At 53.9% G+C, this 15,201-nt stretch overlaps 1 protein-coding gene across 2 annotated transcripts; it reads left to right on the top strand.

Annotated features, from left to right (window-relative positions):
• The first annotated feature begins 5,205 nt into the window (after positions 1–5,205).
• Klc2 (kinesin light chain 2) lies at positions 5,206–14,621 on the top strand. Of its 2 annotated transcripts, XM_005333396.4 has the most exons (16): positions 5,230–5,468; positions 6,120–6,408; positions 8,659–8,889; positions 8,992–9,061; positions 9,717–9,939; positions 10,441–10,528; positions 10,639–10,740; positions 10,827–11,000; positions 11,116–11,215; positions 11,820–11,869; positions 11,966–12,033; positions 12,451–12,559; positions 12,652–12,810; positions 12,885–13,009; positions 13,188–13,245; positions 13,647–14,621. In XM_005333396.4, exons 2-16 carry the CDS (start codon positions 6,181–6,183, stop codon positions 13,728–13,730), a joined length of 1,869 nt encoding a protein of 622 aa, XP_005333453.1. In that variant the 5' UTR covers positions 5,230–5,468; positions 6,120–6,180; the 3' UTR covers positions 13,731–14,621. The 2 variants fall into 2 exon arrangements, with proteins under 2 accessions (XP_040140011.1, XP_005333453.1); XM_040284077.2 differs by lacking the exon at positions 13,188–13,245 and having other exon boundaries at positions 5,206–5,468.
• Positions 14,622–15,201: the final 580 nt, after the last annotated feature.

The following is a 15,201-nucleotide window of genomic DNA, read 5'->3' as shown; positions in this document are numbered from 1 at the left end:
ATTGTCTCACACATGAGTTTTTGGGGGATACCCTGTATATAAACCATAACAGTGATTTAGAAACAATGTGACAAAGACATAGACTAAGGAAAGGGTAGAAGGGTGGGAGAAAACTCACATAGGCCTGAGAGTGATTTAGGAGGCAATCAACAGGTTTGCTGGGCTGATTAGAAAACAGGGCTGAGTGTGTCAAGGACAGGACTGGCTATCTGCCCATACGAGGAGCAGATGGTGAAGCATCCCTGCGGATTTGGACAGGAGATGGTAGGCAAGGTCCAGTGTTAGAGGCATGCATGCTGATCCACAGTAGGGGCTGAATATCTGGGTCTTAACTGGAGACAGAGGTAATGCAAGGAAGAGGGCAAATCACCATGCACCCATCCACTCCATCCAACCACGCAGACTCCCCCCAGCAGCACCACCTTCTCACTGCTGTTCAGCCTTTCTGTCTCCCCTCACCTGTGGCTCACTTCATTCTCAATGTGTTTTCTCTCTGGCAGTACTATAAGCAGAGACTCACACTCCCTGACACAGGGTCTGTCAAATAGTGAGCTTGGTGGCGGTGATAATAAATAATTATGAAGAACAGTGTCTGTTATGTGCAGGTTTAATGTGAGAACTTTGGGCCTTTTTTTTTTTTTTTTTAATCATCTGACAAATAGAGACACACAGGGCTGGGGATGTGGCTCAAGCGGTAGCGCGCTTCCCCTGGCATGCGTGCTGCCCGGGTTCGATCCTCAGCACCACATACCAACAAAAATGTTGTGTCCACCGAGAACTAAAAAATTTTTAAAAATTTAAAAAATGGCTTTGACCTTGGCTGAGTCTGACCCCTATGTTCCCTCCCACTGAGCAGGGCAAGGACCCTTCTATCCTGGCTGGGAGGGTACAGAGTTGCCATATAGCTGCTGGGACAGGAGCCAGGGACTGACTTTAAGGAGACCTCAGAACAGACTTGATCTTGGCTCAGTGGTGGGAAGAATCTAACAAGCAGAAGTGGGAAGACTCCTCAGGAAGAGGGGGACATGGTGGTCTTTAAGGAACCACTAATCTTGAGCACTCGTGGGGGAATCTACAGAGGTATCAAAGGGGATGAGATTGTTGAAGAAAGTGCCCCAGCCACTCAAAGAAAAGGAGGGAAGCCAGAGGAAAAAAGAAAGCCAATTTCAGTGGGATGGGTGCTTCTGAGGATCTGAAAGGACAGGGTAGAAGCAGTGAGAGTGATCTTCAGGGAGAAGAGCATTAAATATCAAAAGTAGCAAGAATGTTCCCGGGCATGGACAGGGGCAGGGGGCTGCTGAGGACTGCAGAAAATGGCAGAAGGAGCTGAATCACCATCAGGCATGGGCACGGATTCCTTCGTTCATTCTCCATTTACTGAGCAGCCATCAGCAGCCTGGCAGGAGACCAGCAGCTGCGGGGGAGGCGCAGGACTGAGCAGGATGAACAGTGTCTTCCCTCTAGAGATGCACAGTGTAATCCTCAGGACCAGATAAAAAAGCAAGTGGCTGAAAAGGTTGAACAAATGCAAGGTTAAGTGCTGAAAGCAAGATAAGGGCATAAGAACTGGCAGGGAAAGGCCCAGTCCTCCCTCCACCAGGCACCAGGGACACAGGGCCAGCCGCCTAAGGAGAGGCACAGCGGACCCACAGAAAGCCAGCCATCAAGGGAGATTGAAAACTGCTCTCTACCTACCTGGGAAAAGGTGATAAAGGAATGTGCTCCTTCATTAGGCAGAAAGAAAGCACAGGTAAGGAGGCAGTGTGCGTACCTGGTATGTTCTGTGCAGCCCATGGGCCTGTAGATGCAGGTGAAGTACATGTGGGCACTGGGTGCCTCTGCCCCTGGGTGAACCCGCTTCAGGCTGTGTCAGGGGTATGCACCTGTATTTTTGCATGGGTGTGAACATGCAATTTAGTCCCAGTTCTCTTATCTCCTTTCTGTGTGTTCAGTCTCCCTCACACTCTTGGGGACAAAACAACTTGCATTCTAGATTTGAAAGGGATGTAGTGGTCGCTGAGAACAGCAGGATAAAAAAATAAGCCCCTGCTCCCTCAGTTGGAGAGCTGCTTCCCCTCACTGGGCCCCAGCTTCCTTACCTGTAGAACAAAGGCATTGAGACAGCACCTTTCAACCCAGACTGCACATCACAGGATCCAATGAAAGGTTTTAAAAAAGAGGTGCCCGGGGACTATCAAATCTCAGTCCTGGAGGGACAGACTTCCAACAAAGTTCCCCAAGGGCTTCTGCAACCCAGTCTTACTAAGGAAAATAAAGGTGACCTAGCTCAGATTCTTCTCTCCCAATTATCTGGACATGTTGGCAAGTTTGGGTGCAGTCTTGATGGAGCACACAGGTAGGCTTATCAAACCATAGCCAGGGTGCCCCTTGAAGATGGCCAATGTGAGGACTGAAGGACACCAGATGCTAGGTTCCTCAGGGATTCTAGAGGAAAACTGACCAGCTGAAATTGGCAGGGATAAATGAGCTGGGCTCTGATGCAACTAGCACAATCAATAGAAATAGTAAACTTGTAACAGAGGTGCTTCTCTGGGGTGGGGCATTGGATGACTGGAAAACTGCATTTCCCTGCAACTTGTGTATATGCCTTTTGAATGCTACATCATGTGAAAGTATAAACTAGTTGGAAATAAAAATCATTGGCAGAAGTACAAGACTGAGAAGGACCAACTCAATGTGATGGAGTGGATGTACCCAGGGTCTTAGCTGACCATAAGTATCACCTGTGGTGGCTGTTAGTGTTAGCGTGAATTCAGTTTCAGAGGTGGAAAGATGGCATGGTGTTTTATGTTTTGTGGTGCTAGAGATCAAATCCAGGACCTCCCACATGCTAGGTAGGCACTCTATCACTGAGCTACAACCCCAGCCCCTGGGGCGGCATATTTTTTCAAAGTGGGGCTGTCCCTCTGTGGTTGGTACAGTTCACTCCTTGTCTGGATCATTGGATCCTGGGTACAGCACTACTTTTAAAGCAAGGTCTGGATTATCAGAAAGGAGAAACTGGGATGGGGAAGGGTCAGGAGACTGCAGTAGGGCTAAGGAAAGAGATACCAAACCAGGTAGAGAGAAGACTGAGATGCCATCCTGTCTCCAAGTTTCTTTATTGGTTATAGGGAGAAGATAAGCTGTGAGCACTGAAGAAAGGCACTTTGGGGGGTTAAGGAAAAACTTCTAACCTTTAAGACTTATTTATGGCAGAAGACCACTCCTCTGCCAAAGATGGAACTATGAGGGGATTCCAACACCCCCAGCATGCTGAACCTAACAAACTCTAGGAGGGGAATACTGATTTGTAGGAATACCCTAGATCTCCCATATACACTAGGCCTCATTGTAAAGCTTTTGTCCCTTGGGAGGTCATCCTGCCATCACCTCCTAGTGCTGTCAACTTAGAAGTGGTGGGGTTAGTGTGGGTCGGGGAGGAGAGCTGGTAACACAGGGTTACAGAGAATCAGATCAGTACCTGGGTTTGGAGGGAGTTTGTAAGCCCAATAGGTTTCCTCCTTTTTTCTCCCATTAAAGTACTATCCAGGCCCAACCCTGTTTAGTGTCTGAGAACAGATGTAAACCTTCTGACTTTTCCTAAACCAATTTTTACTGAGCCCTGTTGTGTCTCCATGAGGAGCTGCACTGGAATGAACAAGAGGGCAGCTCAAGGTCTACATTACAGTGGGAGAAGTAAACCTACAAGAAAAATGTCAGAAAGGCTAATCCTAGAGCCTTAAGCAGATGCACCGCAGGGCATAGAGGACTACTCTAGAAGGGGATTGGGAAATCGAGGAGGTGACATCTAAATCCCAAGTTATTCCATCACAAACCACACACTCACTTTGTCTTGATCATCTGGCCAACAGCATTTGCTGTGGAGTTCACCTGAGAAAGTCAGGGACCCCCATGGAAAGCAACATTCCGTAAGAGAGTAAAAACTCAGCGGGCAGTGAGTTAAGTACTGGGGAGTACACTCCAGAGTCCTTAACTCATGATGTGTTAGCCACGAAAAGAACTCTGCTTTCCCCACCCTCTAACTCTGTCTCATCTTCCTCAAAGCACATTAATTACACCCTCACCATGCATGACAAGAACAAACAACATAAAGGATAAAACTGTCAAGTCAGGGAAACAGCAAATTCCCAGGACCCTCAACTTGTTACTCCATGATGTGTGTGAATTCTTCCACTCCCCACTCATGTGTCTCTCAACAATCACAGCTACTCAACCTCATCACAGGCAAAGATGTTCATGCAGGACTCAGCATCCATATGATATATGAGAAATGCGACATTGGTTCCAGGATGGCGGCTGACTACCCCTCCCTCAAAATTGAATTGTTCGTCCAGGAAAAAAAAAAAAAAACCTTTTGAAATGCACCATTAACATTCCTAAACTCCAACCCACCCCTACAACCTTTTCACGTGAATAAAACTAGCTCCATGTTCTGAGAGCCAGCTGGACACTCTCTTGGCCAGTGCTGCTTCTCCCTTCTGCTGGAGCAAGAAGTCCCAATAGTCTTGCTCCAGCCACAGCTATGCCTTTATCAAAGTCTTCCAGTATTCTGCTGGAGAGCACGAGAACCTGCCAAGCCAGTAACATACCCACGGGGGCACGAGTCTTGGCTCCACCTATGCCCGCCAGTCCATTTGCCACCCCTGTCTCCCTTAAGGCAGGAAGCTTGCGTCCCTTTCCCCAAGAAGCAGCCCTTCAGTTACCTACAAGAACGTGGACAGTTCCGAAAGTGGGATAGGGACTGGGGCACATCTCTAAGTATAAATGAACATCTCGAACCTGTGAGATGGGGATAACAGCAGCACCCACTACAACGGGTCTTTGTGAACGTCGGGGTCATACATTTAAGGTACCAAAGCGCCCGACACATTACGCGCCCAGGAAGTGGCAAATGCTTCAGTAGTGGACTACCCCTTCGGACTCTTGGGGGTCGGGTCTTCTCCCAGTGTCTCAGTTTCTCCGTCAGTCTCTCAGGCCGCCGCGCTAAGTGCATTCGGTTTACCAACTCCCGAGCACCTCCACCCGAGCACACCCGCTGCCTCCGGCGTTTCACAGCCTCACAGACGCGGAACCTCGCTGACGGCCGCTGCCAACCTGCGCCGCAGGCAAGCTGTGAGCGAGCCCCGCCCCGCCCCTCGCTGGCCCCGCCCCTCCCCGGGGTGGCCCAGCTCTGGGAGCTAGCCAGGCCCGCGTGCTCCTTTAAGGCGACTCGCCCGCGGAGGAGTGTGTTTCGCCCCCTCCGACCGCGCCGAGGTAGCTGCTTCACCTTTAAGGCGGCGCGGGGGCTGCTGGGAAGGCCGGCGGGATGGAGGCAGCGGGATCGGCTCACGGCCACGGATCCCGGTGAAGCGGGGCGGGAGCCGGAGCCGGAGCCAGAGCCGGAACCGGAGCCGGGCGGAGCCAGAGGCGCAGTTCGGCGCGGGCCGATCGGTCCAGGAAACCCGGTCAGGCCCTAAAGGGGAGGGGCTGCGGACAGCCTAGGGGAGGGGTCGCCTTCTGGAGGACCAGGATAGCCGGCGGGGAGGGGGCGCGGTCCTGGGGGCTCGGGGGCGGGAGCTGGGCCTTTTCTAGGGAGGGTCTGCTGGGCGTCCCACCAGTATATGGGAGGGGTCGTCGTGGGCGCGGCCTATAGGTTCACTCCTGAAACCTGAGACCTGAGTTCTCTCTACTGGGAGGGTCTCCGTGGGAACGACCTGCCCTGGGGGAGGGGCTCCGCAGTTCGGGCTGACTGTGGGGGAGGAGGCTATCGCTGGGGCTGGGGCCGGGGCTGGTGCCGGATCGCCCGGAGGGGCCGGGGCTCCCCGCACCCGGGTAAACCCCTACGATCCGCGTACGGCTCCCTGATCCGTGTCCTAATTGAAGGAGTTCCGGGAACGCCCCGAGACTGGGCGGCCTAAGCCAGCCAAGAGCTGGTGGTCTGAGTCGGAATCGGGGTCCAGCCTCACCGCATTGCGTCTCCCTGGGCAAGACAAGCCTGGCGCGCCCCCTATAGGCCGAGCTCGGGCGCGGTACAGGCGGCCTGCTGGGAGATCCGGACGCCCCAAGGACCCAGGCGGCCCGGGACCGCCGGTGTTTACCAAATCTGGGGTGGACAGCGGTGTGGCCCTAGGCCCGGTGCCCGCCTGCCCGCCCCTCACCATCACAGGCAGCGCGACCATGGCCACGATGGTGCTTCCGCGGGAGGAGAAGCTGAGCCAGGATGAGATCGTTTTGGGCACCAAGGCCGTCATCCAGGGATTAGAGACCCTACGTGGGGAGCATCGTGCTTTGCTCGCTCCCCTGGCCTCTCATGAGGCCAGCGAGGCCGAGCCAGGCTCTCAGGAACGCTGCCTCCTCCTTCGCCGCTCCTTGGAGGCCATAGAGCTGGGGCTGGGGGAGGCCCAGGTAGGTCAACTGGAATGCCGAGGTGGGAGGTCATGGGAGGGGTTGAGTTTTCTAGAGGAATCTCGGTAATGTAGGAACAGTATCTGAGCAAAGAACCACCTGACCTCTTGAGTCCCATGCTAGGACTGCAATAAATATTTTTTGAAGATAAGAAGTGCACTTTGGAGACCCCAGCCTGCCCCTGGAGACCTTGAACACCCTCACTCCCCCAGAGACAGGGTAGGAGAACAGAAAGGAGATCTTTAAGGAAATACTCCCCCCATTCATTGTAACATTAATACTTTAAGTTATCTGATTTATTATATGCCAGGCAACAAGTCAGTGCCAGGGATACAGGGTTCAACAAGGCAGAACAAGATTCCTGCCCTAGTCTGGTAGAAAAAGAAAAACAGTTAATTGTAACAAATTGTGATAAATTTTCTAAAGAATAGAGAGCAAGATCTTGTGATAGCTTATAATCAGAGGTCTTATCTAATGGTCAGGTATAATTTCTCTGAGGAAAGGACATTTAAACCAAGACCCAAAGAAAGAAATGGACCAGCCTCCATAAATGGGAGTTGGGGGAGAAGTTGCATGCACAAAGGTCCTGAGGTAGGAAAGATCGTGTGAGGGAAGTAAGAGAACTGTGTGACTAGAGCTTCATGGGGAAGGAGAAAGGGCGAAGGCAGGAAACAGTCATGGCCTTGATAGTTTGGATTTTATTCTCAGGAAATCAGGAAGGACTCTAAGCAGGCAGGAAATATAGACTTAGGTTTTAAAAACTCCCCTTGCGATATGGAGAATAAACCTGCAGGGGAGGGTATCAGAGATGGAAGCAGGTAGCATGTTGCTGGGAAGCCACTGCTCAAATTCAAATGAGGGAAGGCACTGGGACTAAAGGGATGGCCATAAGGGTGGAGAGAACTGGCCCAGTTCTAGAAGTTCTAGAGGTAGGTCCAGCAGGATGTGGGGATGAAATAAGGGAGTGGGGGCAGCAGAACTCAGATTTGTGTTAGAAGCAAGTTCAGGGACAAGACATCCTGGGTGGATCAGGAGTTCTCTTTTGTCCCTTGTAAATTGGGCTGTCAAGACCATTTGCAGACAGAGATGTCCAGAAGGCATTGAGACTCACAAGGACTTAGACTCTGGGAAAGCCCCACCCCTGTACTGGCAATTAAACCCAGGGTGCTTTAATACTGAGCTACATCCCAAGTGCTTAGTTATTTTTATTTTGAGACAGGGTCTTGCTAAGTTTTACCCAGGCTGGCCTTGAACTTGCAGTTCTCTTGCCTCAGCTCCCAAGTTGCTAGGATTACAGGTGTGTACCACCATACCTGGCTCTGGAAAGGGTTTTGTTTCCCTCAGATCTTGACTAAGCCACTGCCTGGCTGTGTGAATCCTGGGCAGGTTGAATCATTTTGTTGTCTTTAAAATAGAGATTATAGCCTCTGCTATATATACTTCCAGGTTGTTTAGGGAATTTTTTTAAAAGCTTGTGGTTGTAAAAACACCTTTCACTTAAACATTTGCTAACCTGCTAGAAAGAGCAGGATCTCAGACTGCCTAACCCTCTGCAAGGGCAACATATTCCTTTCCCAGTTGGCTGTCAGTTGCAGAGATGGCCACATGGGTCCCACTCCCAGTGGCTTATAAGCCTCACACAGTTGGGGAACAGGAGAGCTCAGCAAGGAGGCCACACGTGGAGGGAAAGTGTGACCAGGAAGAGGAAGACCATGAGAGATTGAGAAAGGAGAGTGGAGCCCATGCCAGGGCCCCAAGGCAGGAAGAGCCTGGAAGCTCAGGAAGGGAATCAGAAGTTGGGGAGGGGGGAGGTGGAGCTGAGGCCTCTGGATTCCCTTACCTGCCTCTGTGCTTCCACAGACCCTCAGGGCTTGTGAGGGATCCTCAGCAGAAGTTGGGATGAGGCCTTTTCATCACTTGGCAGCCACTTGTCTGAGTTCTTTGGGCAAGTACTAGTCCTGGGCAGGAAGCAGTAGTAGAGTGGCTGTGTTTGCAAATTTGAAGTACAATTCTCACTAGAGACAAAGGAGAGTCTAGCATCTCAGGGATCCCAGAGGTAGCACTGAGGGACCTCCTCCTGGGTTTGAGCTTTGGACTATGGGACTAGGGGAGAATCTTCCTTGAGTTGGGGGATACTCTTGAGTCCCAAGGCCCTGCAGCTCCTCACAAGCAGAGCCAGGACTGGCTCTTCACAAGCCCAGGAGTCCCAGGGAGTGGCCTGGGCTCTGATGTGCATCTGGCTGACCACAGGTGATCCTGGCATTATCCAGCCACCTGGGTGCCGTGGAATCAGAAAAGCAGAAGCTTCGGGCTCAAGTGCGACGGCTGGTGCAGGAGAACCAGTGGCTGCGTGAGGAGCTGGCAGGGACGCAGCAGAAACTGCAGCGCAGTGAGCAGGCAGTGGCTCAGCTGGAGGAGGAAAAGCAACACCTGCTATTCATGAGCCAGATTCGAAAGCTGGACGAGGACACCTCCCCCAATGTGAGTCCTAACCAGCGAGGAGACTCAGGAAGGTGAGGCAGCTGGGGACAACTGGCTGCCTGTGCCTCCCTCCCTGACACGTTGTCCCTTGTTCCTCCCCAGGAGGAGAAGGGGGATGTTCCCAAAGACTCTCTGGATGACTTGTTCCCCAACGAGGATGAGCAGAGCCCAGGTGCAGATGGGCAGTTGGCTCTGGGTTGGGGCAAGGAAGGGTTAGGCTGATTCCTGGGCCTTGGGACCCAGAAGTCACAGGAAATGGGGAAGGGTGGCAGCTATCTTCTTTCTTGCCTTTTTTTCCCCCCCTTTTTTAATGACATCCCAGCACACTAGTGCTTTAAAGGCAGGTTTTCCCTGTTGCATCTTAGTACCCTCTAAGTTCTGCCAGCAGCAGACATCACAGTTAAGAGCTCTGGAGCCACCGGGCCTGACTCCACCTACTCTCCACTAGCTCCTCTGAGGCCACTGGGAGAGTTCCTTTTCCTCTCACAGCCTGCTCTGAGGGTCAGGGGAGAGACAGGAAGAATAGTGCCCAGCAGGGCTGTGCTTGCCTCTCTCAGGATGTTGAGTACGAAGTGAAGCCTAACTCTGCAGATGGAAGAGTTAAGTCTCAGAGGTTAGGGAACTTGCTCCAGGACATACAGCTTGAAATGTTGGAGCTAGGACCCTACCCATTTTCTCTGGGGTGACTATTCTATATACGGGGAAACTGAGGCAGAGGTGAATGACTTGCCCAGGGCTACATGTTAGGTGGGTGAAATGCACAGCTGGCATGTGCCAGCCCAGCCCAGGGGCAGATGGCACATCTGACCTGCCCCTTGGCCCTGCAGCCCCTAGCCCTGGAGGAGGGGATGTGGCTGCTCAGCATGGAGGCTATGAAATACCAGCACGGCTCCGTACCCTGCACAACCTGGTGATCCAATACGCTGCTCAGGGCCGCTATGAGGTGGCTGTGCCACTCTGCAAGCAGGCGTTGGAGGACTTGGAGAAGACATCAGGCCATGACCACCCCGATGTGGCCACCATGCTCAACATCCTAGCACTGGTCTATAGGTGAGGGCCCTTTCTCACCAGTCATCTGTGGGAGCATCTGCATCCTTCCTGATGACTCCAGCCCTGGGTCACTAACTCTCAATGCCTGCTGAGACCAGGACTTAGGCCTCAAGGGGAAGCTGAGAGAGAAGAAAGGCCTTCATGGAGTGGGGCTCTCAATCTAGTGGATAAGAAGATTTGGGCATAAGCAGGGAGTTGGTCCAGCTTAGGTACCCAGCCTTGGGTACGGACTCTATGAAAAGTGAGTTGGCCCAAAACACAAGAGTGACACAAACCAGGGCACTGGGGACTAGACAGCAGGGTGCACTTGAAAGCTTGGGCCCCTGGTGAGTTGTGAGTGAATTACCAAAGCCCCCAAGTGCCTAGAGAGCAGGGGCTGCCCAGGCTTCCCAATACTGAATCACAGTATCATGCCACACATCAGTGACCTCAGGGATCATGGGACCCTGGGGACAGGCCTTGGCTGGAGGACAACCCTAAGCATTTCCTGCCTGCTCCCAGGGACCAGAACAAGTACAAGGAGGCTGCCCACCTGCTCAATGATGCCCTGGCCATTAGGGAGAAGACACTGGGGAAGGACCACCCAGCTGTGAGTGAAGGGCATGGGTTGTGGGAGGGTTGTCCTCCACTTCCTACAGATCCCCGAGTCCCTGCCAAGTGAGGCCCAGGGTCAGGTCCTTCCATGTTCCACCCCTGCAGGTGGCTGCAACACTGAACAACCTGGCCGTTCTGTATGGCAAGCGGGGCAAGTACAAAGAGGCTGAGCCACTGTGCAAGCGGGCCCTGGAGATCCGGGAAAAGGTCGGAGCCAGCAGGGTTAGAGCTGGGCAGGTAGGGAACTGGCCAGACACCTCTAGCCCAGCCACTGGCCCCTTCTCTTATCTCAGGTCCTGGGTAAGTTTCACCCAGATGTAGCCAAGCAGCTCAGCAATCTGGCCTTGCTGTGCCAGAACCAGGGCAAAGCAGAGGAGGTGGAATACTACTACCGGAGGGCGCTGGAGATCTATGCTACCCGCCTTGGGCCTGATGACCCCAATGTGGCCAAGACCAAGAACAACCTGGTACCTTGGGGCTGGAGTCTAAGCAGGAGAGATGGAGGGTTGGGGACAGGGAGGAAGAAGAGGGAAAGCCCAGCTCCCTTCGCTCTGCTCATTCCCTGGGGCCCTGCCTCTCCAGGCTTCCTGTTACCTGAAACAGGGCAAATACCAGGATGCAGAGACTCTATACAAGGAGATCCTCACCCGTGCTCACGAGAAGGAGTTTGGCTCTGTCAATGGTGAGTCCATGTGCCTCTAGCTCATCTAGCACATGCATACTCAGCCATGAATGCCGCGGATACTGCCTCTACTGGGCAAGCCCTTACACCTAGGGTCTGGGTGGTGGCCCAGCCTCACTTGTGGGTGGTACCCATGGAGCACACCTACCTACTGGACAGCCATAGCTGTGCATATTGTGGCAAGCCCCATGCTCTTTGCTTCCCTTTCAACACCAGGCAACTCCTACTCACCTTGAGGGTCTGGCCCAAGTGTTCCCTCTTCTGAGAAATCACCTTCTGGCCCCCAGTGCTCAGCCATTTCCTGCTCCCAGATCTCTAGAAGCTGATCTATTTTTTAGGCCTACCACTTGTCTTGGGCTCTGGTCCTAGTTGTGTAAAGATCTGTCCTCTACGCTTGTTTTGCCCCAGTCACAAGCCTCTGCATGCAGGCCTGTGTCCTGCTCACTTCTGTCCAGAGGAGAGTCAGTGATGATTTTTGTTGTTGTTGTTCATTTATTCAGCAAAGCAGAATCCTTGTTCTTCCTGGGTAGTCCTGTTCTCCCCAGACCCCAGTCCAACCCAATCCAATCCAGCAGGCTGGTGACAATCCCTTTTCTCCCCACAGGGGACAATAAGCCCATCTGGATGCATGCTGAGGAACGGGAGGAGAGCAAGGTAGCTCTGTGAGCAGGACTGGGGAAGGCCCAAGACTGGGATATTTGGAGGGGAGGGACTTTGCCCACCTCCCCAACTGACTGAACTTTCCCCCAGGATAAACGTCGGGACAGCGCCCCCTATGGGGAGTATGGCAGCTGGTACAAAGCCTGTAAGGTTGACAGGTGAGGGCAGGAGTAGGCTGGGATTAGAGCAGATAGCAGAAAACTGCATCCAGGGTGAGGTGAGGCCCAGGCTCTACACTCTATCCTCTTACCCCTCTCCAGGACACACACCTTTCCTCTGCCCTCTCATCTTTCAAGTACCAGGTCACAGACCACCTGTCCCAAGGAAGCTTCCTGCACCAAGACCTTTTGGTGTTGGTGGCAATATCCCATAAGGGCCTTGGGCCAGGTCCCCATTCCTGGGGTGATTCTCCCAAGAAGTGAGATACCAGTGGGCTAGAACAGGACTGGACACATGGGAGAGGCTAGATTCTCAATGACTGGGTGGTTCTTCAGGGCTCAGTGTGGACTAGATGCCAGAAAGGCCCTGGGTCAGAGAAATATGGAGTTTGAAACTCTTTTGTTGTCTGTCCACAGCCCCACGGTCAACACTACCCTGCGCAGCTTGGGGGCCCTGTACCGGCGCCAGGGCAAGCTGGAAGCTGCGCACACCCTGGAGGACTGTGCCAGCCGCAGCCGCAAGCAGGTAGGGCTCCATGCAGAGGGAGGGCAGATAGGGATCTAGGAGGTCCTGTATGTGTTCCAATCAGGGCCTTATGCTCCCTGCCCCTTTCTCAGGGCCTGGACCCTGCAAGCCAGACTAAAGTGGTAGAACTGCTGAAAGATGGCAGTGGTGGGCGGGGAGACCGCCGTGGCAGCAGAGATGTGGCTGGAAGTGCTGGGCCTCGGTCTGAGTCTGACCTCGAAGAGACTGGGCCTACAGCTGAGTGGAGTGGGGTGAGTGTGGGGACTGGGGTGGCCTGGGAGTCTGTGTAGCCAGTGTAGCCTAGAGACTGACCTGTCACTTACAGGATGGCAGCGGCTCATTGCGGCGCAGTGGTTCTTTTGGGAAGCTCCGGGATGCTCTGAGGCGCAGCAGTGAGATGCTGGTGAAGAAGCTGCAAGGGGGTGGCCCCCAGGAGACCCCTAATCCCAGGTGAACCCCCACCCAGGGTGAGCCTCTCCAGAACCACCCAACAACCCCAGATAAGCTCATGATCCAAATGCAGCACCACCACTACCAAATGTGCTTTCCCTCCCCCTTCCCAACCCCAACCTGACTCCTCCCCGACCAATCCCACCATGGGCAAATCCCGGTCATCTTTTACCCTCAGAATGAAGCGGGCCAGTTCCCTCAACTTCCTCAACAAGAGCGTGGAAGAGCCAGTCCAGGTAGGGGCAGAGGGTCTTGGGCATTGGGCAGCTGAGGCCCAGGCCCCTGCCCTGGGTCCCAAGTCTGCAAGTGCTCCTGCCCAGCTTCTCCTGGAGCATGTCTCTTGATTAAGCAATGTTCTGTCCCTGTCCCAGGCCTGCTTTGGACTGGATAGCAGGGAGACAGATGAGAACACAGCCCCTGCCCTGGGGTGGACATGTACAGGGCCAGTGCCAACATAGTAACCGTGGAGTGACAGGAGTGTCAGACACTGGGGTGTGGCCTTGGGCCAGACCTGCCTCTCCCCAGCTGGGGGACACAGGCTGTGTCTGCTACAAAGGAATGGCTGGGTCAGGCCCTTGGGGCCTGGAAGCACAATCCCAGCAGCATAAGGCTGAGTCACCTACCCCTCTGCCCACAGCCTGGAGGTACAGGTCTCTCTGACAGCCGCACCCTCAGCTCCAGCTCCATGGACCTCTCCCGACGAAGCTCCCTGGTGGGCTAATCCTGAAGGGGGAGCCAGTCATCAGAGCCTCCACCGGGCATAGCCCCTACCCCCTGCCCTGCGCATGGGCCTGCTGCTTGTCCTGCCTGTCTCTCCCAAGAACCCCCGTCTTTTCTGTTCAATCTCAGGGTAACCTCTCCCCTTGTCATCTCAGCCTGAGCCCTGGAGGCCGGGCCTGCCAGCTCCAGCTCTACCCTTATTTATTCCTTCCAGCAGGGGCCCCTCTTCCCTAGGATACAGGCCAGAGGGAAGGGCTGGCTGGAGTCTCCAAAATAACTCGGTGTCCTGCCCTCCCCAGATCCTGGACTGGAGAACACTAAGCACCTGCCCAACCTTCAGCACTCTTGCCCTCCATCCCGATCCCTGCCCCCACCGGCCGTTGCTTCTGTATATAGAGAAATAAGTTATTGGCCGCGCCCCACCCCTCAGTCCACTGTACTCCCTGGGCTTCCCTTCGCCCGCCCGCCCTTCTCCAGTGGTACCGCCCAGGCCTTAATCACCTCCATTCCGTGCGGTGGTATCTCCCAAGCTGCGTGTTCTTAGGGGCGGCGCCTCCGCATAGGGTTGTCTGGACTTCCTCGCGCTTCTGGGCTCCGAGGGATGCGTCCCATCGCGCCTTGCCAGGTGCCCCAGAACTGAGGGTCTGAGTCGGAGCCCATCCTCCATCCGCCGGGCCCTGCCCCTCATCCCGGCCTTATGCACTGCCCCTCCTGCCAGGCCCAGACCAGGCACCGCCCGTTGAGCCATCCTGCCACGCCTCCTCCCGCGCCTGCAGCTTCTCGGGAGGGCCGGTGACAGCCCCTGGTGGCAGGAGGGACTTCCCCAGTTGAGGGATGAGGTGGTCGCTATTTTCAGATGTTGCTGTAGAAATAAAGACGGTTTGAATCTGTACTAAGCTTGTTTTAAGGGGGAGGTCCCTAGCATATCGGGGGCGGGGGGAGATGTCGCGTGGAGTGTGTGTGTGTGTGTGTGTGTATATCGCGTGCGTCCTGCGATGCGGGAGCCCAGATACTCTGCCCCTGTCCCGGAACTGTGTGGGGGTGCCACGAGTGCGGGATTTCTAAAACATTTACCTCTGGGGTTCTTAAGAGCTCGTGCTTTGGTAAGTTTTGCACCTTAATACTGTTTGAATCCGAGTTTTCGGGGACTCGATTTCCCATGTATGATACGTGAGTTATGGGGCTGGGGATGTAGCTTAGGGGTAGAGTGCTTGCATAGTCATGCACAAGACCCTGAGTTCTATCCCCAGCACCGCATGAAAGAAAGAAATGTGGGTGATGACCTCCTCCTGAGCCTCGGTAGGGCTGAGAGTGTACAGCACACGAAGAACCCTGGATAAATAAAATTTTACTGCTCCTGCTGCAACCATGCGCCTTCTCATTTAATGCCCACATCCTGCAAGCCAAAAGGGTGAGGATGGCTGCCTCCGTTAGACAAGTGAAAAGTGCAAAACTGAGGTGCACCAGTGAGT

This window comes from Ictidomys tridecemlineatus, chromosome 4 (assembly GCF_052094955.1).
Source record: "Ictidomys tridecemlineatus isolate mIctTri1 chromosome 4, mIctTri1.hap1, whole genome shotgun sequence".
Classification (NCBI taxonomy): domain Eukaryota; kingdom Metazoa; phylum Chordata; class Mammalia; order Rodentia; family Sciuridae; genus Ictidomys; species Ictidomys tridecemlineatus.
This window is presented reverse-complemented; position numbering and strand designations above follow the sequence as displayed.

What these genes read in the sequence shown, in the direction of transcription:
- Klc2 (XM_005333396.4), top strand. Translation starts at nt 6,181, where the DNA reads ATGGCCACGATGGTGCTTCCGCGGGAGGAGAAGCTGAGCCAGGATGAG. An exon ending in GGAGTTTGGCTCTGTCAATG is followed by an intron (nt 11,216 to 11,819) that starts GTGAGTCCATGT and finishes TTCTCCCCACAG; the next exon opens with GGGACAATAAGCCCATCTGG. An exon ending in AAAGCCTGTAAGGTTGACAG is followed by an intron (nt 12,034 to 12,450) that starts GTGAGGGCAGGA and finishes GTCTGTCCACAG; the next exon opens with CCCCACGGTCAACACTACCC.